Genomic DNA, 27,173 nt, shown 5'->3' with positions numbered 1-27,173 from the left:
CTCAGAATTGAATTTTTTTGAATGTCGATATTTTTAGTGATATTTAAACACTATTTTGATATCCTTGGTAAATTCACTGTATTTAAAGAATTCTACTGAAAGATTGCACTTCTGAAAATCTGATAAGATAATCAGATAGCATTTTTATGACCAGCCAAACATCTTCAGCTCTATGCACTGCAAACATATAATTTTTGTTTTGCCTAATTCTGCCAGTATAAAGGCAACAAGTGGTTTTAAACTAAAAATGAAATAATTTCAGAAATTTTAAGAGATTTTAAATATTGAATTTCATTCAATTCATTCAGCCAATGTAGAAAGATTACTACCATTTTGAACAATTTACCAACAATAATGATTGAACTGAAGCTGAAATGGAACAACATATCTTCTTGTAGACACAATAAATCTTATAAACAGAAAATTGACAGATAGACAGAAAATTGGAAAAGGGTGACAAATATTAGTAAAAATTTTTACAAGTATCAACATATCAATAAAAACCATTCTGCCAGAATCCCAGGAACAATTGAGCAAAAATCTAAGAAGTACATAAGCATCTTCAGAATCTATGGTGGACTCAAAAAGTAAAAGAGGAAGTTATGGGAAAAGAAGAAAGTGTATCAAAATTTCCTACCAAGTAAGTCTAGCAGGTGCACTGCTAAAATGCAGAAAAAAAACTGCAAGAAAGTGAAGCACATTGTTAAAACAAAGTCATGGTAAACTGTGGCAAGAATACATAAGATATATACATCAGGAAGGTGATGAAAATGTTCTGGAATCTATTCAAATATCTTAGAAATGGAAGAAAGAGAAGAATGTTAATAATGCATAGGAAATTGTCAGAGACTCTGAGGAAAGCTATATCAGACTACATACCCAGTGTCAAGAGGTTAAACTGAGTGTCAGTTAAATGGATGATTAGCAATAAAAGCAGGAGCTACAAAAAACACTGTGGGGGAATATAAAGAAAATGTGATAGCAATACAAATCACAAGAAAGAAGGCTCAATGATCAGTAATGTTAAGAAGAGCTAAATCAGATTATGAGAAAAATTAGCTAAGCAGCCCAAAAGAAATCATGAAGTTCCTTTTTTTTTTGCTATGGCAAGTAAAAATGATTACAGAAGGATAAATTTAATCAACAGTAATGGTAGTAAAGTAACAGACCCAGAAGAAATACAAGCTTGGTTGGCCAAGTAGTTAGCATATCCACTCTCCAACCAAAAGACTGTGAGTTTGAATCCCACCGTGGACACGGATGTTTGTTTTTCTTTAGGTGGGAAATGAATTTCATCACCTGGTGTGAGACCACCACACCACTTATTGAAGGCTGAACTAGCCTGAAAAGGTTTCATATGTAGTCTCTAGAGCAGGGCTTCCAGATTAAGTAAAATAATAATAATAATAATAAATACAAGAAAATAAATAAAATTAATAAAAATAGGAAAAAATATCCATAGCCCACCCACAATACGAAAGTACTATAGGTTTATAAAATTACCTTTCATGGGTGGGAACTACATAAAAAAGAAAATCGCTGACCAGCGAGGAAGAGTTTTAGTTTTGGGAAGAGATAGAAGTCAGAGAAAGCCAAATCTGGGGAATAGGGTGAATGTTCCAACAATTCATAGTGCAGATCCCTTAATTTTCCCATTGCCAAACACCTTGTAGGCAGGTGGATTGTACTGATGAAAGATGATTTTTTTCTTCATCAAACCAGGTCTTTTCTCACGAATTTTTTTGTCCAGTCTGGTTAAAAGATTGGAATAATATTTCTCAGTTATTGTTTTACCCTTTTCAAGATAATTAATAAACAAAATTCCTTTAGCATTCCAAAACACTGATGCCATGAACTTTCCTGCTGATGGAACCAACTTGTCTCCTTTGGTGCTGAACAACCGGCTTCTGTCCACTGTTTTTAATGTTGTTTGGATTCTGGTGTGTAATGGTGAATCCATAGTAATAAATCGATGCACAAAATCAGTTTTATTCTTGTTAAAAAGGTCCAAGCACTTTTCAGAGATTTTCATGAGAGTGCGGCACCCATCTTGCACAAAGCTTTTTCATTTGCAATTCTTCATGCAAAATACATCCTACAAGTGCTTTTGAAATGCCTATAGTCTCAGCAATTTCATGCACTTTGACTCAACGATCATCCAATACCATATTGTGCACTTGATCAAAGATTTCTGGTGTTGTTACACTTTTTGGACATCCTTCATGTGGATCAACTTCAAGGTTGGTACAGACACATTTAAACTCGGCAGCCAATTTCTTAACTGTCGAAAATGAAGGAGAAGAGTACCCATAAAATTTTATGAACTTCGAATGAATTTCTTTTGGCATTAAACCTTTTTTTACAAAGAATTTTATAACCTCACGATACTCAATTTAATCTATTTCAAGGGATACAGACAACACTTTTGCTTCAGACAGCTGTATAAAAATATCTACTTGATAGAATGACTTGCAATTTCACATGCTCATTGACAGATGTACTAACTCAGGAAAAAAAAAAAAAAAAAAATCTTGCTGGTAGTGTTGCCATCTATGGTTGAGGCTGAGAACTTTTCAGACCACCACGTAAGTTGGAGTAAACAGGAACGGATATAAAGCTGGTGTCATGAATAAGGGGGTGACAGACAGACACCACAGAGAGTAGTATATGGTGGATAGAAAGTGTTTTCACTTGGTTAAACTATACTTGCAAAGAAATTATGTTATTGTTTTTACAGGGAAATGATGAGCTAGGAATCCGGAGAGGTGTTAAACAGAAGTTCAGGGGGGCATACTAAAACAAAATGTCCTTCAGACTCACCAAACAAATGTCTTATCCTTTTATTTCATTCTATTGACCTGTTTTATTTTTAAACAGCCTTTCTGAGTTCATTTAAGAGAAACCAATGCCAAATCCTAAAACCAGATGTAGCACTCAGAGTGTTACACCATACACCTTTCTCTCTCCCTTTTCATGTTATCACGTCATACAAACAAGGCTATCTACATGGTCAGTGACAGTGGCACATACATGTTCCACAGTGTGATTACATAATTCTTGTGAATCTACAGTACAAGCACTGTAGAATATCAACTTTGAACTGATTTGATGTAACTCAATGCTTCTGACTTCAACTTAATAAAAGATGTTTCCTTATGCAAAAATGTGAGTGATGGAACAATACTTCCTTCACTACTGACCAAGATGAAAGAGGAGATGAACTGTTTGCAGTAAGTAACAAGCTAAAGCAAACTACCATCTACCAACCAGAGTACCTGATAAAACTCTTCATTTACCAACATCCCTAGTTCTTTTCGGAACCAAGTCTACAACAGCCAATAAATCAGAAAATAATTTTGTATCGCACAAGTTAAATCTCCAGTGGATGGTTCTTAAGTCATTCTCAACCTTATATCCTCTGGCATTACAAAGTTTCCTAAAAGCAAATTTCAGTGATAATAAACAATTTAATTAGATATACGGAAATCCTTTAAAGCCATTGTTTATGAGCTTCTAGGTATTATTCAAAGAAGAGAAATATCAAAAACTGTAGCAGTGATGTTGGATAACTACAGCTGACTCTCACTACAGGAATAATTCGTTATGGTGGATGATAACCTATTAAAGTTAATTTCCTTTGGAACAGTACTGCACTTATGGAGATCTGGTCAGGACTTTTTGGGAGATTATTACAGATGGTCATTTTCTTATAATGTTGTTTGCTATAGTGAGAGTAACGTGTGTATGAAAGTTTAATGCTGGATGTCACTGAAAATACCCTTTTACATTCTCATCTGGACCTTTCTCCAGAGAGTCTGTTGATATAAGCATTATGGATCATTACCAAGAATAATGGGATCATCTCATGATGGATGAATATTGCTGCTTTTTTGCAATGAAAAAACATGAGCAAAAATGTATGTACTGAATTCAAAATCCAAACAGCATGTTTTTCATTGTTTTGCAACCACAATGTGAATATTTTATGATATATTAACAACAGCACACAAGATTCAGTATTGATCATTCATTCTTCTTGCTCCTATATTGCTAGGGAAAAAATAGTACTTTCTTGTCCTCTGTAATTTAATTACAAATTTTATTTAAAAATTTAAATTAGGAAATATTACAATTAAATAAAAGTTTTTATTAAAACGAGCACTTTTAATTATCAAGTTAGCTATATATTATTAATTATAAATTTCATCACAGAATATTAATTATAAAAAAATTTTATATGGTGTCTCTATAGCTCAGTTGATTTCATTGGCGACATTTGGTTGCAAAGTCCTGGGATTTAATCTCATCTAGGATAGGAAGAACCTTTATCGGGCCTTTTCAAACAAAGATTGGAAAATTCAGTTTATATCCCATGAAACAGGCAAACCAGCCATCAACTGACAGCTATAATGCAGATAGGATTAATCTGCATTATAATGAGAGTATTAGTTAGGTTTTCAAAAAGCCATGTTAACCTCATGACAGACCACTGAGCCTAACATGCAAGGGAAAATGGGAATAACTTTTATAATTATTTAGAGAGAGGTCGCTAATTAAAAATGTTTGAGAACTTTTAAGTTAGTTGAATTTTAACTCATGATATTACTTACATAACTGATGAAGCACACAAAGAGTTAATTAAATTAAAAGTTCCTTCTTTTGCCAGAAAAAGCATTTATTAATCATCAGAAACTACAACCATAATGGACTTTCACATCACCTGCAATGACTCCCAGAACTTTAGGTTTTGTAGTTCCTCATATTATCCAACTACAGCTTCTGTATGTACAGGTACCTACCAGAGTTCAAGATTATATTATTATCTCTACTGGTATGCAGAAAAGTGGTTTCATTTTTTTTTTTTTTTTTTTTAATGACAATCCCAAGCCTCCACCAACTCACTCAAATATATGATACCCTTTGTTTGGAGAACTAAATTAAAGTTCCATCTAGATACAAACTGCATAGGACTTTTCAAGCAAAGGTGAGTTGAGTTAGCTAATCTCATTCAGAGGTGACAAGATTTTTTCCTCTAGATACTGTATGGTTGTACAAGTCTAAGCATCATTATCATCATCATAGATGAATAATGATTATGTCACTCTCACTCATGCTACTAAAATACATTTAGTACTATGGGTAGATTAAAAGTTACATAATCAGGGATCCCATTTTAGAAACCAAACATGGAACTTTTTTGAGCAACTTCATTATATTTATAACAACATTCAAATTATAATTTTAATATTCTTATCAATAAACTTATGTTTAATATCAGTAGTATATTTATAATGTTCAGATTACATAGAATAAACCTAAATAGAAGATAATGAAAGAGAATAGTTAATTTTTCTGACGTCATTAACATTTGAAATTTTTATTTCATGTGAGAAAGCAGTTTACCTTTACATCATCAACAGTCCAATGAGAATGGCAGAAAATGCAACGTGGAGGCTCTAATCCAACAGCAAGCAAAAATGCAGGCCAATATATTCCATGAAACCTATTTAAAAAAAAAAAAAAATTTTTTTTTTTTTACTGAAAATGCTTATCAAATACTCTGAAATATTAAATTCATCTGGCAAGTACTCTGCATAGAAAATATTGTCAGCTGACAATATATTTTATAACAGCAAAGAAAAAAAATTAAAATAAAATCTTTTACATCAATCCTATTAATGCTTATTTTAAAATCCTGAATTTGTAATTTTATTTATCAAATCATTTATCAAATCAAATGCATTTTAGATTTACTTATCCAATATGCTGAAATAGTCTACATATCAGATATGTAGACTATTTCAGCATATTGGATTCAGTGTAATAGGTATACTATTTTCAGGAATGGCAGAAGAGATAAAAGAGAAGAAGTACTACTAATGTTATCAGATGTCCAGTTAGGGTAGAAACGCAAGAAAACAATGATGGTAATAATGTCCCATGTAGCAGTGCGTTTGAGGCTATCTGGTGTGAAGTGGAGGCTAACAAAATGAAATATATGGTATGGCATTGCTACAGACCTGGAAGTTCAGTTGCAGGGGACAAAGAAATGCATCTCCAATTTGGTTTTATGGGTATTAAATGAGCAATCATTATGGGCGACTTTAATTTTCCAAATATTGATTGCATAGAAAAGAAATCTCATGATAAGAATGAAGAGGGATTTATTGGAGGTTTAATGGATTTTTTACAACACTCAAAAATAATTAAAATAGAATTTAATACTTCCTATATTTCGTCCTAGTCACTGGGACATCTACAGGGATTACAAAAACTATTAATGTAACATGCACATAAAAACTTACAATACTAAGCCCAACCACGTGGGTGACACTAAAGTCCTGTCTAGGTGGAGCGCCCTCTAAGGGTGGTAGTAGGTGGCCTGGAATGTAAGGTGGGACCTCTGGTGATGAGTGTTTCCCAAATCTTCAGAAGCTTAATGCAACCATATTTATTAGGATTTGGCTGGTTTCTGAGAGCTGCTGCTGCTGCTTCTAAGAAAAGTCTCTCTTTCTTGAATTTGCTGTGGTGGAGCATGGTGGCTTTCTTCCATGATACTCTGTGGGTGGTGTCCAAAACATGGACAAAAATAGCCAAGATACTAAAAAAGTATAACCTACACACAGCATATAAGCCCTACCGCAAACTCGCTACCCTTATCCGTTCTACGAAAGATCAGCTCCCTCCTCTCTCTCTGCCTGGAGTTTACAAAGTATCCTGTTCCTGTAAGCTTGCGTACTTTGGACAGACAGGCAGATCAGCATCCATCTGCCTGGAGGAACACAAGTCGTACATCGTTAAACACAACTATGGCCATTCAGGCTTGGCTGACCATGTTTTGGACACCACCCACAGAGTATCATAGAAGAAAACCACCATGCTCCACCACAGCAAATTCAAGAAAGAGAGACTTTTCTTAGAAGCAGCAGCAGCTCTCAGAAACCAACCAAATCTTAATAAATACGGTTGCATTAAGCTTCCGAAGATTTGGGAAACACTCATCACCAGAGGTCCCACCTTACATTCCAGGCCACCTACTACTGCCCTTAGAGGGCACTCCACCTAGACAGGACTTTAGTGTCACCCACGTGGTTGGGCTTAGTATTGTAAGTTTTTGTGTGCATGTTACATTAATTGTTTTTGTAATCCCCGTAGATGTCCTAGTGACTAGGATGAAATATAGGAAGTATTAAATTCTATTTTAATTCTTTTTGAGTGTTGTAAAAAAAAAAAAAATCCATTAAACCTCCAACATAATGTCCTCACAGCGCTTAAGCCTCTACACAAGGGATTTATTGGATTGTTGCAAGACAACTTTCTCAAGTAGCATATGAAAGAAGGAACTCAAGATCAAAGAGCGGTAAACTTGTTCATAGCATTAAAAGGGGTCTCTATTAAAAATATGGCTATTTTACCACCAGTTGGTGACAGTGATTTTCTTGTGCTTTCTTGTGAAGTATCTAATTATACTGATGTTCCCAATAGAACAGGTTACATGCTGAACTACAAAGCTGGAAATTATGATAAACTTAGGAGAATACTATCTTTGGTCCCAAGGTATCAGTTGCTGAATGGGAAAAACATCAACAATGCATGGGAATCTTCAAAAACAGTATTTAAATGAGGCAGTATCTGAATGTATTCCTAGTGTTCAAAGAATAAATAGGTTTGGAGTGAACTGGATGTGCAATCTTATTAAACAAGAGAATCACAAGAAGATGATGAAGTGGAAACGATATCATGAGAATAAGAGTGAAAGGAGTTATGAAATATATAAAGCTCACTCAGGCCATTTAGCTTTCTGCATATGTATTGTGTGGAAAGCTAAATCGGAGTATGAAAAGAAATTGGCTATGCAAACTAAAGGCAATCCAAAAGAATTTTATCATTATGCTGCAAGCAAAAGAGAGAATAAATGTGGAAGAATAACTTTATTGAATGCAGATGCTACCTAGTGTCAGAAGCTAATGAGATTGTTCAATTAATGAGTGCTCACTTTACTAAGATATATCAACCAGGTGTATGTAACATGGTGTAGTGCAACTGCTACATTGATGAAGAGTTAGAAGTGCATGAAAATGAGATTGAAGAGCTGTTGAAACCTGGATAAGAATTTGTCTATAGGGATAGATGAAATAGCATGTTTGCAAAAGGAATGTTCAGCCAAATTAACTAGGCCTTTCGCATGTGGTCGAGTTGGATAAAGGGAATGGATACACTATTAATGCATGTAGATTAATGATAATGTTGGATTTTGCTAAGGCATCTGATTGGATACTACACAAAAGGCTGTTGCATAAATTGGAGAATATGGGATTGAAATGTAAACTCTTGGCTTGGATCAGTGGATGGTTGACAGATAGATATCAGAAAGTGGCATACGGTGGGTGTGAATCTGCCAGATTTAAGGTGGCCAGTAGTGTACCTCAGGGTTCAGTTCTTGGACCACTGTTGCTCAATCTATACATTAATGACATCAGGAAGATTCTAACAGGAGATGTGCAGTTGTTTGCCAGTGATGTGAAGATAGGCAATCTGGGATGCTATTGATATCCAGTGCTTACAAAATTACTTGAATAGGCTGGAAATTTGGACAAATGAAAACAGCATCAGTTTAATGTTAGTAAGTGCAAAGTTATGCATTTCGTCATAATGAGATTTCCAGCTGCATATTATATTAGCAGAGTTATGTTACAAAAAACTGATGAGGCTAAAGATCTTGGTGTAATGGTAAATAGGAATTTGAAGTTCAAAGGTTACATAGCAAAAGCTGCAAATACAACTCAGAGGATAATTGCGATGTTGAAGTGAACCTTGACATGTAAGGTGAAGGAATGCCTTGATAAGAGACCATACTTGGATTACTGTGCACAGATTTGGTCTCCCAGGTTCTAAGGGGATAAAGAAGCTGTGGAAAGTATGCAAAGAGTTACAAAGATTACATCTCGATTATGGGATTAAGATTATGAGAACAGATTTTGAGTATGTGGATTACAGACTCTGCTTAACAAGAGAAAGAGGGTAATATGATAGAGATCTATGAATGGGTGTTATAGGATATTATCTGATGAAAGTTTTTGTTATATGAAAGGTGGGGAGAGAACACGGGGGCATCCATGGAAGTTAAGTTTGTTCAGAGTCAAGAAAAAGATATGAGCTAGGTTTTTTCTCACAGAGCAGTGAGGGGAATAGTTTGCTTTTGGAGGTAGTGAGTACATCTAATGTGAATGAATTTAAAAGAAGGTATGACAGCTGGTTTGGGTGATTTATAGCCTCCTGTGATGAGTTCTTGACTCCCTGGAAGTGTCAGATAATAATAATAAGAATAATATCAAATGGTCCATCCTGCATATCAACCCATGAGGAATAATCAGCCATAAGCTATACTCATAAATCTGACAGAAGTGAAGCCAATATAATGTCTCACACTTATCATGTGAAGAGACTTATCATGCCAACTAATATATTCAATTCCACTGTTAACCAAGACAATTGTTTATCTTCCAATATTAACTCAGAGTGTATAGTCTTAAACGCAGAGTGTGTAGTCTTTGCTGAACTGGTTGGCCGAGTGGTCAGCGTATCCACTCTCCAGCCAAAAGGCTGTGGGTTCGAATCCTGCTGTGGGCATGTTTGTTTATGATTGTTTGTGAAAATACTAGTGGTGATGATGGATGGCAGGGTGTAGATGATGATGGTAATTGCGGTTCATTGAAGATGGTGGAGAGAGAGAGAGCCGTAGAGTAGGTGCCCTCCCTCGATGAGTCCTTGGACTCCCTGGAGGTGTTATGTAATATTAATAAACTCACAGTCTAAAACCAAATTTTAAGAAGACTTTCTAAAATTGAAAGTATATAAACAACTCCAATCAATTCACTTTTCAATTACTTGCCCATTTACATGTTAATTAATGATAACCGGTTCTCTCAGTGAGAAAACTTCAATGTAATAATTCAAAGGATGTGATACACATAATGGTAAACTCATTCTCAATCTGCATGATTCCATCCTTTGATGTATATTAGCTTTTAGCTTATTCTTTACAAATTTTATAAGTAATCCTTGATCCAATTAGAGATACATGTAAGGTTGACCTGCCATGGTTCTATCTATAAAGAAAACAAAAACAGCATACCTCCATGGATAAAAATTTCTCTTCAATCGTATCATGGCAAAATATGAGACAAGTAATGTGACTGATGATAATGAGAGATGTGAAAAGAGATTAGGATGGTCTCATAAAAGAAATGAAAGAGTTGTTAGAAGTGAGAAAAGAAGAGCAAAAGAATCAAGACCATAAGTGTGTTATTACCAAAGTATAACAGGAATGAGCTGAGGAGACTTAGTGATTTTGATGGCAAAAAAGGATCTCTTCTTGCTTGCAAGAATGCAAATATACTTGAGTGGATTTGCTGTCAGGTGGCTGGAGAAAGTGTTCTTCAGTGAAAGAGTGTGTGTGTGTGTGTGTGTGTGTGTGTGTGTGTGTGTGTGTGTGTGTGTGTGTGTGTGTGTGTGTGTGTGTGTGTGTACACTCTTTCAATAAACACGAACAACAAAAGCCGCCAACATGAAGTAAATTGGACAACAACTTCAAACCTACACATTTGCCATGATGAGGTAGAACGCCGCATTGTAGAGTCAAAAGAAATCACCTTGGACCCTCTTCATATGAATAATAATCTCAGCTATAATTTGCCTGACTCTTTCAGCTCTACTATCAGATACTGGAGATCCCGTGGTTCCACACACGCACAAGTGTACAACAATAGAACTTTAACACGGACTATAGCACAAGTTCATAATAACTGTAATTTACAGTCAAATATCATAACTTTATAACTGTATAGCTTTAGAGTGTCTCAATGTTTATTTCAGTGTCTTTTAATATCTTTCTATGTTCTTAACGCCTGATGAAGTCAATCTCGACGAAACATGTTGCATTTTCAAATAAATCTCAATTTGTTATAATTCTCGGGTTTATAGTCAGTTTATATTAAAAATGAATATATATATATATATATATATATATATATATATATTATAGAGAGAGAGAGAGAGAGAGAGAGAAAATAACTGAAGAGATGATTCCAAGACCAACAGAACTAGTTTTGTGAGAGAGGAAACCTGGTGAGTGCAGAAGTAAGGAAAGGAATTTGTTTAAGGGATCAACCTGGACTACTTATTTGAATGGGCCAGGTTTGAAGAGTTGAATGAATATCCAATCAGCTTTTGTGATCAGTTATCATACATGTTTACTAATACCAGAGGCATCAGGAATAAAGGCAAGGAAGAGATTAATAATCCTACATGTCTTTACTAATCTGATGAGATGTTTTTGAACTTTATATACAATGAAACACTCCTTGGACTGCAACAAGTGTGACAGCAGTGACTAATTCTAAGATTAGTCACTAGGACCTTTAGCTCCTGATTTTTTGCATTACAGTCTGAATTGTTCTGCTACACTTCATTATTAGAGATATGTGTTTTTGATAAGCACTTAACACACAGTGCTAGTTTTTGAATACAGTATATGGTAGCAGACTTACTATAATCATCACTTTATTTTGTCAAAATCACGGAGCTGATAATTAAGTCTTATTACATGTCTAATAACGAAATGATATTTATTTAGGCTAAAAACTGGTAAGACTTAACAGATGCCTAAAATAAAGCTGGAATTTTCATTATAAAAATGCTGCTGCTTCAACAGAACATGAAGCAGTTATATTTCTGCTTTTAGCATACTCATCATCACAATAATACAATTAAAGATTCTTTACAGTCTCTGGTCCCAGATTATCTGCAACAGCATATTAAAGCATATCTGAATACAGAAACATATATAAACGTTTCTTCTTCACTCGGTCTATGTAGGCAGTTGGGGCTAACCTACTTTCTCCAGATGTTTGTGTCTTGGAATCTCTTTAACGAAGTGGAGAACAAAGAATTAGTCCATTTTCTAATATTACACTGGCCAACAAAAAAAAAATTTTTTTCTGCTGATTATGATCTGACACTTGTTTTTTTACTAATTTGGGTGCACTGATTTCAAATATCAAACCCATTTTTCTTTCTCACGTCAGGTTTTTCCTCTATGGCATTTTCTTTTTGCTAAAGGCATTTTATTTATTAATTATCTTAAAAAAGGTAAAACAATAAAGGGGAATATTACTCCGATCTTTTAACCAGACTAGATGAAAAAATTCGTGAGAAAAGACCTAGTTTGCAGAATCCAAAAGTCACCAACACAATTTTTGCTGACTTTTATATGAGACTTGATTTTTACTAATTTGGGTGCGCTGATTTCAAATATCAAACCCCATTTTTCTCTATCACGTCAGGTTTTTCCTCTATGGCATTTTCTTTTTGCTAATTTGTAAGGTTTTGATAGTTTTAAGGAGGCAGTACTATTTAGAGGATCAAAAAAATCTATTTTTTAATATTATTTTCTGAAAGTATGTACTTGTAAAAATCTGTTCCTAACTTTTTATCAAGAAATTCGAAAAATTCCAGAAGATATAGCCTATTATTCAAAGTGGTGCGCAGATCAGAATCGGAGTGCTCACTACTCTCGCTTGTTAGTAAACGAATAAAATGCGTAAGAACCTGCAACGGCACGTACTGGCACTTTGAATGTGAGAGAGGCCGATAACCAACCTAATACATTTAGGTGATGAAAAGTAGGCAATGACAACAGCCTAAAACAAATGAATGCTATATGTCATAGCCGACAAAGAACGATCGAAATCAGTCAATTGTTAATCGATTGTGAAAGTATGATTAACACTTATAATGTTTCAATAAAGTCTCTGTTTTTTTTTGTCTTGTTAATTGCATGTTAGTCGGCAGTGAAGAAAATACATCATGTCTACTACTCAAAATTGTGTCAATAGTGTAGATTCCTTCTGCTACATTTGTGGCAGCTTTACTGTTCCCAGTCAAAGGACAAATATCACTGATTTCATTAAGAAAGTGTACTTTGCATACTTTGACGTAAAAATTGCAGATCAGGACAAGTCATGAGCTCCAAATAAAGTGTGTAAGTCATGTGTAGAAAATTTATGATGGTGGAGCAAGGGAAAACGCCAAAAATTAGCTTTTGGCATTCCAATGATTTGGCGTGAACCGAAAATTCACGTAGATGATTGCTATTTTTGTTTAGTTCAGACTTCTGGTTATAATAAGAAGAATAAGAAAAAAATTGTGTATCCAAATCTCGACTCAGCAATTGGGCTAGTTGCTCATTCCAATGAAATAGCCATGCCAATTTATAAAGGACTTCCTTTACTTGAGAACGAGCATGATCAGGATATGCCAGATGTTCTTGAGGAGCAAGACCCAGATGTTGATTTAGACAATGAAAATTTAATTTCTAGTTCTGGACCGCAACGTTTTACTCAAGCAGAATTGAATGACTTAGTAAGAGATTTGGGCCTATCAAAGGAATCATCAGAATTGTTAGCTTCAAGATTAAATGAAAAAAACTTACTGGAGCAAGATACGAAGATAACTTTTTATCGTAGCAGGGAAAGTAATCTTGTACAATATTTTAAGCACGCGCGTGGGTTTGTTTACTGTAACAATGTGTCAGGTTTACTAACTGAAATGAGTGTTGTACAATATCATCCAAATGAGTGGCGTTTATTTATCGACAGTTCAAGCAGAAGTCTCAAGCGTGTCTTACTACACAAAGGGAATGTATATGGCTCAATTCCTATTGGCTATTCAGTCCACTTAAAGGAAACATATGAGGACATTAAAAAGGTTCTGAAGTTATTAAAATATACAGACCATAACTGGATCATCTGTATGGATCTTAAAATGGTGAACTTTTTTACTTGGCTTTCAAAGAGGATATACAAAGTTTCCGTGTTTTCTATGCTTCTGGGATAGTCGAGCTAGAAACCAACACTGGAGTCAGAAACATTGACCTCTTAGAATATCCTTAAATGTTGGAGAACAGAATGTTATAAATCAACCTTTAATCGACAGAGAAAAAAATCATTTTTCCACCTCTACTCATCAAACTAGGTCTTATGAAGCAGTATGTTAAAGCTTTAGATTTACAAGGTGACTGTTTCCAATACATATGTGAAAAATTTCCATGACTTAATTATGAAAAAATTAAAGCTGGTGTATTTGATGGACCGCAAATTAGAACTTTAATGAGAGACCCAAATTTCATCAACTCTATGAACGAAATTGAGAAAGAGGCCTGGACTTCATTTACAATGGTTGAGAATAATTTTCTTGGAAACAAAAAAGCGTGCAATTATAAAGATCTAGTGGAAACAATGCTTGAAAATTTCCTGCACCTAGGTTGCAACATGAGCATAAAGCTTCATTTCCTATACAGTCATCTTGATAGATTTCCTGAGAATTTAGGTGCTGTAAGCGATGAAAACAAGGCGAAAGATTTCATCAAGACTTAAAAACTATGGAAGATCGGTACCAAGGAAGATGGGATTCTCACATGATGGCTGACTACTGTTGGAGAATTCAAAGGGATTGCCAAAACAGAACACACACAGCAGAAATTGCTACAAACAAAAATTTATTCCCTGAAACTCATGTGTAAGTAAAACTGTTATTTTTTTATAAATATTCTTGTAATTTTTAACGAATATTGTTAAGTAGTTATGTATCTAATTATCGGCCTCTCTCACATTCAAAATGCCAGTACGTGCCATTGCATTTTCTTATGCATTTATTCGTTTACTAACAAGTGAGAGTGGGGAGCGCACCGATTCTGATCTGTATACCGCTTTAAATAATAGCCTATATCTTCGGGAATTTTTCTAATTTCTTGATAAAAAGTTAGGAACAGATTTTTAAAAGTACATACTTTCAGAAAATAATATTAAAAAATCGATTTTTTTGATCCTCTAAATAGTACTGCCTCCTTAAAACTATCAAAAACTTACAAATTAGCAAAAAGAAAATGCCATAGAGGAAAAACCTGACATGATAGAGAAAAATGGGTTTGATATTTGAAATTAGCGCACCCAAATTAGTAAAAAACAAGTCTCATATAAAAGTAAGCAAAAATTGTGTTGGACTGTGTTATCTATCCAAGTGATTCTAGGTTGTCTCTGATGTCTTTTACAGGAAGTCAAGCCCTTTAGTGCTAATTTAGGTAAGGTATCTGATCTAGCTATGTGGGCTCAGCCTCTGGAGCTGCTTCTGATGTATTTCGGTGATGATGTTTTCTCGTGTTCTGGCAATGGAGCAGATTTTCCTTCCAACTTCATCATTTGTTGTGCTGTATATGGTATCTTCAAAAGTTTTCTGTAGCACTTCATCTCAAAGGCCAATAATCTTTTGTCATTTTCCTTTAGCAAACTCCAATCCTCACATCCATATAGTAAGACAGAGTTAACAAGGGTATCGATGATGTACAGTATTGCAGCTAGCTATATTTTATTATTCTTCCAAAGTGGCTGTAATCTCTGAAGGGCAACAATTGCTTTATCAATGTGTGCTTTAATGTCATGTTTAGACTGGCCATCTTTGTGTTGTAGCTTCCCAAGTAGTTGAATTTTTCTATTTCTTCCAAGTTTTCATCGATAACCGAAATTTTCATAGTCATTGCCTGAAGACATTGTTTTGGATTTGTGAATGCTGATCTTTAATCCGTAATCACTAAGTTACTTAGAAATCTTCTCTGTTAATTCTTGTTAATGTTTTTATATACAGGGTGTTCACATGTTGGACCTTCCTAGTTTCAATGTGTTACTATTCAAGCATATGGACCATGGTGTCGAAATTGTACAAATAAGAAGGTACACTCACCAAGTTTTTGTAAAAAAAATTCTAGATGAAACTTGTAGTCTCTCTGGAACGTTTGAACAACCCAAATCCTACATATTTCCGCATTTCAATCTTTTACCATTCTTTGAAATTAGGGAGGTCCAATGTGGATGCCCTGTATTTCTATATTGAAATAGTGGAAAACATTCTGTTACACAAAATGTTATAAAGCTAGTTTGTGATAATGATGAATTACGATTTTATTTTAATGGTGCAAGGACAACAAAGGTCATACTGCACCAAAGCGGGATTCGAACCCACCACCTATTTGTTGAAGATTGAGTATGCTAACCACTTCCCTCTTAAAATTCTTCCCTCTCTGTATGAGACAAACTAGATCGAAAAGCCCAGATAAAGGTTCTTCACATCCTAGATGTCAAAACCAACTGGACTACAGAGGTTCCATACTCCTAATACTATCTAAATCCAAAATATGGCCAAACTTAAATACTGTTCTCATATTTGGGTTGATGCACCAAAAAACTCACGAAGAATATTGCATGCCATCCAGAAGAAGGCAATCTGCTTACTATATGATCCCTCTCACAGACATTTCTCCAATCACTTTCTTACAGATGATCTGTTTCTACATTATCCATTTTTCTGTAGGTATAGAAATATTTATTCTCCATTCTAATTTAAATTCTCATCTTTTATCTATGCTATGGTTATCCAAGAAGAGTGTGAAGGCTATACAAGGGAGAACTGAACATATCAAAACTTGGCTATAAATTTTTCATAAATGAAAACGAATATTACCTGCATCTAGTATAAATGACAATCATTCTTCCTGGTCTCCAGCCAAAGCTATTATTATTATTTCATGACACCTCCAAGGAGTCCAAAGACTCATCGAGGGAGGGTACCTACTCTACAACTCTGGCTCCATCACTTCCATCTGTCACCATCATCTACATCAGTGCGCCACCTACTGCCAACCACCACTAGTTTTTTTTTTTTTTGTTTGTTTGTTTTTTTTTGTCTGTAAATTGTGTGTGTCCTGAAGGCTGTAATACTTTCCATACCTACCACTGGGTCATAATTTCTATCAACTGCAGTTAGTTCCACCTCTTTTGCACTTTGGATGGTTCTGTTGCATCCTTACTCACAGTAAACTGATCTTCTGGCTTCTTATTTTATCTCTAATTTTTCATATAAAATCTTGGGCTTTGTCAAAAAGCTGTCAGGTCCTGATGACAATTCTTTAATTGATCTGAAAGTTGCTCCAGAGCTAGAATTTTACAGATAATTTTAGCAAATAATTAACATCACAAACAAAAATAATTGCATACTTACATTAAGTGCAATAATAGGTAATAAACCAATAAAAGACTGTATGGAAATGGGGAACCAAACCAAAGATTAGCCTAACAATTATAATCAGAGAATTTAGATATAGTTCATTATACAGTTATTAGAAAAATATCAATACCTCCAAAATGGCTGAAGATGAAAATAAAAATAAAAAATAAAAAAATAGAGTGTGGCTTTTTTTTTTTTTTAATGCTACAGGAAGAAAATATTAGAACACTGTACCAAAAAAAAAGAAAAGAAAATTTACTAGAAACAGAGGTAAATGAAAATACTGAAAAAAGAGAGAATAAAAATATAAGGAACATAATAAAGAAAACAGCCAACAACAGCATATGAAAAAATAAAAAAAATGACACACAGAAAGAGGTGCATCAAACACTGCAATGAGCATAAAGAAATAAATAATGAATGAAATGAAGCTTAAAGAAAATGGTTATCTCCTGATGCAGTTGGAAATTAGTTAAATTATAAAAGAAAGAAAGAATGCAATAGCTAGAATGGAAATTAGAACCTTACATGGAGAAAAACGAAATAATTACGTAAAAGAATTACCAACAGAGTTAAAACAGAACACAATCATGGATATATAAAATCTTCAGGTAAAGTAACAATGAACTTAAAGAACAAAGAAATTAAAGAATAGTCATATAGATATCATAAATAAAAAGGAATGAAATAATTATTATGAAAACTTATGGAAAGACAATGATTTTAACCCTCCTAACATAATAAGTAATATAACAAATCAAAAACCATAACAATAGATAATATAAATTAAAGATACAAGAAATTATATTCTTGGTTTAATCCTTTATCCAAAAGCAAACAAAGTTTGTGGATGAAATATCTTCACACCTGGGATACTTGTATAAAGAAGCTAATGACTTCACATCAATCATTAGTATCCCATAATGGAAAGCATATATCCTTTCAGGTATGTATAATGCTATGCATTATGGGAAGGACCATTACTCAGCTCGGTTTCGACCTTATTTGAGGTACGTTAAAGTGTAAGGATAACTAAGTGATCTACAAGATGACTCTAAATCACACTGAGTGACCATAAAGGATCACTACTAAACTCATCGCTCCTGACCTGAAACACTCCAGAACAGGATAAACTTAGCAGTGGCTCCACTCAGTGTCAGGCAAAAACTTGTCACTGAGCAGAGCCTCTCTACTCCCCTGGAGATAAGAAAACTCAAAGACAAATATTATTAAACACCATCAATAGGAACCAGACCCAGAAGGGATACAAGGTTGAAGTAATGCAGAAGTTATATGTTTCCCATATACAAGCAGTGAAAAGGTGTATCACTTTATTATTAATTAAAATTATTAAAATTAAAATTATATTCTTGGTTTAATCCTTTATCCAAGTATACGCAAACAAAGTTTGCACATGAAGTGTCCTCATAACTGGGCTACTTTATACCTAGTCTAGTCATAAATACTGTTACGACTTGAACAGCGCATAAATCATTAATCTGTCGGTAAATCAATTACAGCTCTCAGCACATACAAACCAGATGTATAATCTGTATACAGCAGCATTCAATGTTTGAATGCTGTGAGAGCACATGCACAACATCCAACGGAAATTCTGCCACTGCTTGCTCCAAATTCACCTTCAACTAGCAATGCTGAAAAGTCATTTCTTGCAGCAACTCTCTCTCTCTCCCTCAAACTCCAATCACACTGTGTGCTGCTGGAGAAGTGCCTTTTATTTTATTGCCCTCTGCTGCATAAGTTGTGGTGTTTGGAAGTACAGTAGAAAGACGATAGGCTCTCACTCCCAGGTCATCAGTTAGTACATGTGACATCATTCTCTGCAAAACATTCATCTCTCATGACATCACTTTCAGCTTTCTCACAGGATAATGGTGGAGGAATGCCTTCACCTCACAAGCTGTAGAATCCTAACCTATTATGGTTAATCTATTCTTTGGCAGTCAGATATGTTTTCTGTATCTTTATAATGGTTAATAGTCCAATACACAAACATCCTACTGATCCATTTTTTTTTCCCTAACAGAAACTAACAGAACAAAAAACAAAACAGAGAAACTACTTAAATCAATTATCACATGGCCCAAAGATACAGTCAAAAAACTGTTCCCTCATTACGCGCGCTCCCCTAGAATTTACGGGCTACCAAAAATTCACAAAGAAAACACCTATCGTTGAAGGAATTGATAGCCTGACGTATCACTTAGCCAAAAAATTAGTGCAACACTCAAGGAATTGGTAGGTCATTCCCCTTCCTATATCAAAAACACACAACACTTCATAAACATCCTCAAAGACATTACATTAGAAAAAGATGATTTATTAGTCAGTTTTGACATCGCTGCCCTCTTTACGAATGTCCCAATCAATGACACAATCCTTCCCTCCAGATATCACAGCGCTTTTTGCGTATGTATTACGGTCAGGTTACTTTGTATGGCAAAAACGCCTTCTACTTACAAAAAGAAGGCACAGCCATGGGCTCGCCATTATCCCCCCTATGACTAACTTTTACATGGAACATTCTGAGCAACTTGCCCTAGATTCCTCCCCTCTAAAACCCAAAGCCTGGCTTAGATACGTTGACGATGTTTTTGCGATCTGGTCCCATGGCCGCCAGACATTAGACACATTCCTTAGCCACCTAAACAAACAACACAAACGCATACAGTTCACAACTGAAATTGAAAAACACAACACACTTCCGTTTCTAGATACACTTGTCACATGTCTTCCCTCGGGCAATCTTTCCTTCACTGTTTACCGAAAACCGACACATACGGGACAATATATACACATAAACTCCTACCACCGCCCAAAACAAAAACTAGGTGTCATCAACACGCTAAAAAACAGAGCTCAGACGATTTGTTCCCATGAACAGGCACTGAAAGACGAATTTAAAATTATCAGTAATAACTTACAAAAAAACGGATACAGCCAAAACACTATAAACAAAATTCTCTACAAAACCACAATAAAAAAACAAAGACAAACCAGACTACAGTAAAACTATAACCATTCCCTACATTAAAGGAATATCAGACAAAATAAACAGAGCACTACAAAAGTACAACCTCAAAGCCACCTTTAAACCTTCTGCAAAATTAAAAAGCTTACTCAACTCATCCAAAGACCCACTCCCTCCACTAGCTCACCCTGGAGTATACCGGATTTATTGTACTTGCAACATACCATATATAGGAGAAACAGGACGCACTATTCCTATTAGACAAAAAGAACATAAACGACACATTAAACATAATAATTATGGTGAAGCTGGCTTTCTGATCATGCCCTGAATACCTTACACAGAATTGACTGGAAAATCACCAGCTGTCTACATCACACTAGAACATGGTATGAATGGAAATTCAAGGAAGCGTGTGAGATTATCAGCAACCACCCCAATCTGAACAACAATGATGGTTTAAAAATCTCAAACATATGGAAGGTATATATATTCGACCTTCCTCACCAAGAACAACTATAAACAGGACTGTAGAAAATCCAGTATTGTAAATCAGAAATAAGAATTGTAATACTAAAAATAGGACACCAATTGTTTCTGAAAGAAAACCATCTAAAATAATGTTTATTCCTGTCATTGTAAAAATAGAATTTAGCTTGATGTAAAAATTTATTTTTTATTTTATTTTATTTATTTTTTTTATTTTTCCACCAGAGGTCACGCCAGTAGAATAACATGTGATCAAATCATTGTTTCTCTAGCTTACAGTTAATGATGTAACTCAGCTTGTCCTGTATATTTATGTACGCTCCAGATGATGATCTTGATATGAAGATCGAAACATCGAGATAATAAAAAGTTTTTTTTTAACATGGTTGTAAATTCCATAAAATTTTTAAAATGAATGCTGATCACCGTGTAACCCTAAAAAAAAGGATCCTACTGATCCCTAGTGCTTTTAGCAAGTTGAAAATAACACGTGGCTGCATTCCAACCTTGTGAAGGGCAGTTACAGCTACACGGTTCTCATAATCTCCCCCACTTCATGTTAACGACGTACAGCTAGACAACTCTCTCTCTCTCTCTCTCTACTAATAAATATGCAAATGTTGGCTGTGCACAGTACCACTAACAGAACTAAGGGCTCATGCAATTCTGTGGGGGTTGTAATAGTATTTATGGCAAGACTGTGTATAGAGGCTAATGACTTCATATTAATTGCCATCATATCCCATAATGTATTATACACATCCTTTCAGGTGTGTATAATGCTATGCATTATAGGAAGGGCCACTACCCAGACTGGTTTTGACTTTTATTGAGAGCTCATCAAAAAACTTTAAACATCCATCTCTAATGCAGAGTAATTTAACAATAAGGTGATACTTCACATGCAAACTTTGCTTACACTTGGATAAAGGATTAAACCAAGAATGTAATTTCTTGGCACCTGAACCTAACATTTGATGACTGAAATTCTAAAAAAAGTACCTGGAAATAATAGAATAAATATGGAACTATTTAAATATGCTATCTTGGAACAGCATAAGATACTATTAAATCAATTAAATAAAATTTTGGAATCAAGAACAGCTCCAGATAATTGGAAGAAATCCATTATTTTTCCTAATTTTCAAAAAAGGAGATAAATCAAAATGCTCAAATTATAGAGAAAGAAGTCTATTGGATTCTGGATACAAAATATATACAGCAATATTTAAAATTAAAATAAACAACTATATAGAAAAATATTTAATAGAAGAACAAAATGGATTTAGAAAGGGTTACTCATGTACTGATTCAGTCTTCAACCTAAATACTCATATCCTGTTCACAGATTATGAAAAAACATTTGATTGCATTAAAAATCAGTTAAAACTGAAAATATCTTCCGAAAAAAAAGTTATAGCATTTAAAGGAAGAGAACCAATAAGAAGCAAAATTGTTTTGAATAACAAACCCATCTGAACAAATTAATAATTTTAATTATCTCGGTTGTAATATAAGCTACACTGAAGAAATAGATTCAAAACATAAAATTAATAATTTCATCAAAATTATGGGCATGACTAATGATATCTTTAAACCAAATTTAGTACAAAGAAATGCAAGATTAAAAATATTCATTGTCTTAGCCAAACTTGTTATATGGAAGTGAGACATGGACAACAATAAAAAAAAATACACTAAAAGCTCATCATCAGCAGAAATGAAATTTCTAAAAACAGCATATTGGTATACTAGATTAATAAACAGAAATTTTACAAGAACTACAACAAGAATCAACCTTACAAATAACAGATGGTTTCAATATGTGAACACTGTCACCAAATAGACTATCAAGACAAATACTGAAACCAAACCAAACTAAAAGAAAACTAAACCAAATGAAAAAGAAACAGATGGAGAAGACCCTTAAAGAGATGGGGTGAGGCCTCCATTCACAGTATTAGACCTATTGGCCATAACTTCTAAACTCAACTACAGTTAGTTACTTCTTTTGCCCTTTGAATGGTTCTGTTGCATCCTTACTGAAAATCTGATCTCCTAGCTTCTTACTTTTTCCTCTAATTCTTCCATAGAAAATCTTGGTCAATGTGCTCCACTCATTCCCAACACAACATTCAATGTTGCTTTTGATTGAAGGAAAGTCTGCTCCACAGCTGACCTTTTGTTCAATGTAGCTTTATTATTATTATTATTATTTTATTCTCTCCTATTCCATGGCATCTATGCCAGCTTAGTAATTTTTTATGTAACTTCCACCCAAAAAAGTGTGATTTGTAAATCTATAGTACATTAGTACCATGGGCAGGTTAAGGATTTTTTTTATTGATTTTTTATACACACACACACACACACACACACACACACACTTTTTTGTATTTTTCTTATTGTTTACCGTCTGGAAACCTTACTCTAGAAACCAAACATGGAACTTTTTCAAGCCACTTCACACCTCTAATAATCACGGCATGGTCTCACACCAAGCAATGAGGTTCATCTCCCACCTAAAGACAATCACAAATATCCATTCCTACAGCAGGATTCAAACTCAGAGCCTGCTGATTGGAGAGTGGATATGCTAACCACCTGCTTGGCCAACTAGACCAGCTTAATAATTAGTCCATATTCAGTCCATTTCTAACGACAAAAAATCTTTACACTCTAATTACCAGCGAATTTCACTCAATTCATTCTCTCTACAGTGATGGATAAAACCATTGACAACTAACCCTCTATGCTAACCTGATTCTTTGCTATTAATAAACAATCACCAACCAGTATAGATTTTACTTCAACTGTAAAAGGGCACTGATATATAGAAGAAAGTAGGTGAAAGAACTGTGCCTTCTGGAATGCCAGCATTAGTTGAAATGCAAAGTTAGAGGAGAAAAGATCCATCCTATCATCCTTCATCTGCATAGTCACACCATCATGATCTGACTTCTGGAAATGAGTTCCTCAGCTTTCTGTCTGTATGCACATTATGTGTAATGGTGGGATGGATATTTATCCTCCAACTCGGCAATGCAACCAATGCTAGAGTTCTGGAAGATGCTGTTCTTTCACACACTCTTCCTTTTATATATATCAACAACCCTCTCCAGCTGACTGCAAATCCACTATAAATCACTTTTAATAATTACAGTACACTAAACTACTCATTTTCATTTGACAAGCCTTGCACTATACAAATAAACTTTCAAAATATCAACTGACACCATCCCAAATTCTCATTTCCAAACCATTCTTTAGTGGAATTCTGATAACTTTGTTGATTTTAATGTTATGAAAACTCAATCCTATTTCTTACAAAGGACCCTTTTCTGCCAGTCTTACTTTTGACAATATCCAAATCTCTAGACAAGATGAGATTTCTCTTCTTAGGATCACTCTAACTTCAAATCTCCCTTGGCATAAACATATAAGTATTGCTTCTTGAACATCAAGAAAATTGGATGTTCCTATTATGCTTAAGGCATTACTTTACTCTAAACAGCTATTAATTCTACAAAAACTCACTTACCACTTGAATAATGATCTCACATTTGGGGTGACACCATTAAGGACTTAGAAAAAAATATTTACTCAGCACAGAAGAGAGCAATCAAGTTATTTTATGATCCTCTCTCCCTAATTTACTCCTCACTTTTAGAGAGACCATTCAGTTTTTTCTGCTGTATGAATCTTCTACAAATATTTCCATGGACATTGTTCATTAGAATTGGCATCAATCATTTCCCACTCCCTTCCAAATCTCTCAAAAATACATGGAGCAACCGTTCAATACCCCATCAAAGTTCAAGTCTTAACTGACAGAAAAACTTTTCTTCATCTTCATTCAAGTCTTTCTGGTAGAGAGAGGCTTATATGTTGGTCACTCATAACTATTATTTTTCAGGAAATAGGAAATAATAACGTATACTAAAACATTTACTTCGCTGAAGGCTCTTTGCATCTATAGGCATTACTTACAGGCATTATTTAAGCCATAAACTAGCTTTGCTTTTTTATGGGAACAGATTGTGCCACTTGCATTCTCCTGACCGACACTACGAAGCTATCTGTGCATTAGAAGAGGAGCTTGACACAATGCTAAACATTGACCTTTGGTCAATCCCTTCCAATAACATTTATCACTTCAATAGACAAACAAGTTCAAAAAATATGAAATCTACTAAAAAAAAATTCAGCTTCCAAGCCTGCCTCCAGTACCTCCTAACACAATAGTAAACTTATCATCCTTCACACTGATGCCTGAAGCAATTAGCACACTCACATGTGGGCATAACTATGACACACTAGAACCTAAAAAAATTCCTGCAGAAGAAATAATGATGCAAGTAGGATGAGGTATCCTCAGCCTATCTAACCATATTGCCAACAATATTAGACTGGATGTAGCCACTGCAACTGTGCAAGAAATAAAAACAACAACAGAATAGTAATTCCCAAGCAGATAAGGGAAAAGCCACTATGGTATTAAATCAATTAGATTACACAGGTAAGCTCGCCACCTTACCTCTAGATCATTCTACCTACCTTCCTAGAGACTATGATCCCACCAGTACACAGATCAGAACATTTCATAGGCTCTTCTTGGCCTGTGGAATTTACAAACTAAAATCATATAACTCTGGACCTTCCACCCCCAAAATGTATGGACTACCAAAACTCCATAAACAAAACGTGCCATTACATCCCACTTGGATGGCAATGATTCATCCACATATAAATTAGCCACAATATACTGGCAACACACCTTCATATGTAAAAAAAACTCAGCCCACTTTAAAGCCAGTATAGAAAACCTCAATGTTAGTATGTTGGAAAACCTTCCAACACTGACATAATCGTCAGTTTTGATGTGTCTCACTCAAAGATACTTACGACCTCATCCAAACCATATTTCCTCTTGATATCGCAGCCCTGTTTCAGTTCACTATGAACTCAGGCTATTTCATTTGGCAAGGAAAATTCTACAAACAGATAGAGGAGACAACCATGGAGACCTTTGAAGGTAAAAGCCTTAAACTCTACCCTACATAAATCCACTGTCTGGTTATGCTACATTGATGATGTGTTCTCCATTTGGCCAGATGACCTGGATACACTCTACATTTTCTTCACACATCTAAACAATCAACATCCCAGGATCTAGTTTACCTTGGAAAAGGAAAACAACAACAGTCTCCCATTCATAGACACTCTGGTTACATGCCAGCTCTCCATTTACAGAAAACCTACACATACAGGTAGATACATTCACCATCAGTCAAACCCCCCCCCCCCATACAACAATATGGGACTATAAAAACCCTATATAAAAGGGCAAAATTAATCAGTTCTGATAACAGTGCCCTAACTACTGAACTTGACCATATTCTCAACACTTCCTTAAACAATGGCTACAATTCCCAAAAAATATTAAACCCCTTTAACAGCAACCTCCCTCCCCTTCAGAGCAGAGATTACTCAAGATCTATCACCATTCCATATATCCGGGGTGCATCCAAAAAACTGACAAAAATCCTAAGGAAATAAAACCTTATGACCACATAAAAAATCGCATCCTAAGACCAGCCACATTCCACTAGACCTACCAAATCCCTTGCAGTTGAAGACTGGCTAATTCACCTTCAGTTGAAAATCCTGATGAAGTTTCTTCATATCCTTGACAGGATTTGAGCCCAGATCTTTCCAACTTAAGGGAATTGTCAAAACCAACTGAGCTGTGTATGTGTGGAAAAGAGAATTTATTTTTACATACTCCCTCACACTTGGAGTGTGAGGAAGTAAGTAAGTATGAAGGAGAAACTCTTAAATTCAAAATAAAAAGAAATCACTTGAAAAAAAACTGTAAGCCTGACTTGCACACAGATTCGTATCCCAGGATATCACATAAACATTTTATCTTCTAAATTAATCCAATAACTTCATTAAATATATTAAGAGACTGAGTCTTCAAACACCTTATAAGTAAAATAAAAATCTTTAATTTACAATAAACACAAATACATACAACATAAATCAACTACTTACTACACAAGCACCAATATAATCATCACACCACAACTTAAAACAGCATGAAAAGTTGTAATTAACAGTTTCCCTTCAAACTTGCATAAGCTAACAGACTCAGTAACTCCACAGTTTCTCCTTTATGGACATAACTCCAACAATTTTAGTCTCCTGTCTCCTATATAAACATTTATTCATTCTTGATTTCACACAAGAGAAAGACTAACACAAAACCTGCTCTCTGTATGACAGCAACACAAGACAACCAAATTCTTCTTGCATCCTAAAATCACAGAATACTAAAGCAAACAAAATATTTGTTTCATCCAAATCACTTCAATAACTTCACTTTCTATATGAAAATAACAATGACTCCACTGAACACACAACTAAATACCTTATCAACTTGTCACTTCAGGATAACTTTGCCTTCTATATGAACACGTCTGAAGAAATAATTAAAACCATATTAATTGTTTAGCAATCACTTTGAATGAGAATCCTAAACAAACAAACTTTACTGGGCCCCATTTCTATATGA

At 34.7% G+C, this 27,173-nt stretch overlaps 1 protein-coding gene across 5 annotated transcripts in view; it reads right to left on the bottom strand.

Moving 5' to 3' along the window:
* Window positions 1-27,173, bottom strand: part of MetRS-m (Methionyl-tRNA synthetase, mitochondrial) — a 392,083-nt gene that overhangs the window by 142,519 nt on the left and 222,391 nt on the right. For all 5 annotated transcript variants that reach the window (XR_016550239.1, XM_090412031.1, XM_090412028.1 and 2 more), the window contains exon 10: window positions 5,404-5,503. Coding sequence is in view for 4 of the 5 variants with exons in the window: in XM_090412031.1 (XP_090268157.1) it covers window positions 5,404-5,503 (100 nt within the window). In the remaining variant the exon portion in view is untranslated. The remainder of the gene's footprint in view (window positions 1-5,403; window positions 5,504-27,173) is intronic.

Source organism: Typopeltis vanoorti, chromosome 22 (assembly GCF_054136105.1).
Source record: "Typopeltis vanoorti isolate ZY-2024b chromosome 22, IOZ_Tvanoo_1.0, whole genome shotgun sequence".
In the NCBI taxonomy this organism is placed as follows: Eukaryota; Metazoa; Arthropoda; class Arachnida; order Uropygi; family Thelyphonidae; genus Typopeltis; species Typopeltis vanoorti.
The sequence above is the reverse complement of the archived record's forward strand: the minus strand, read 5'-3'. Positions and strand labels throughout refer to the sequence as shown.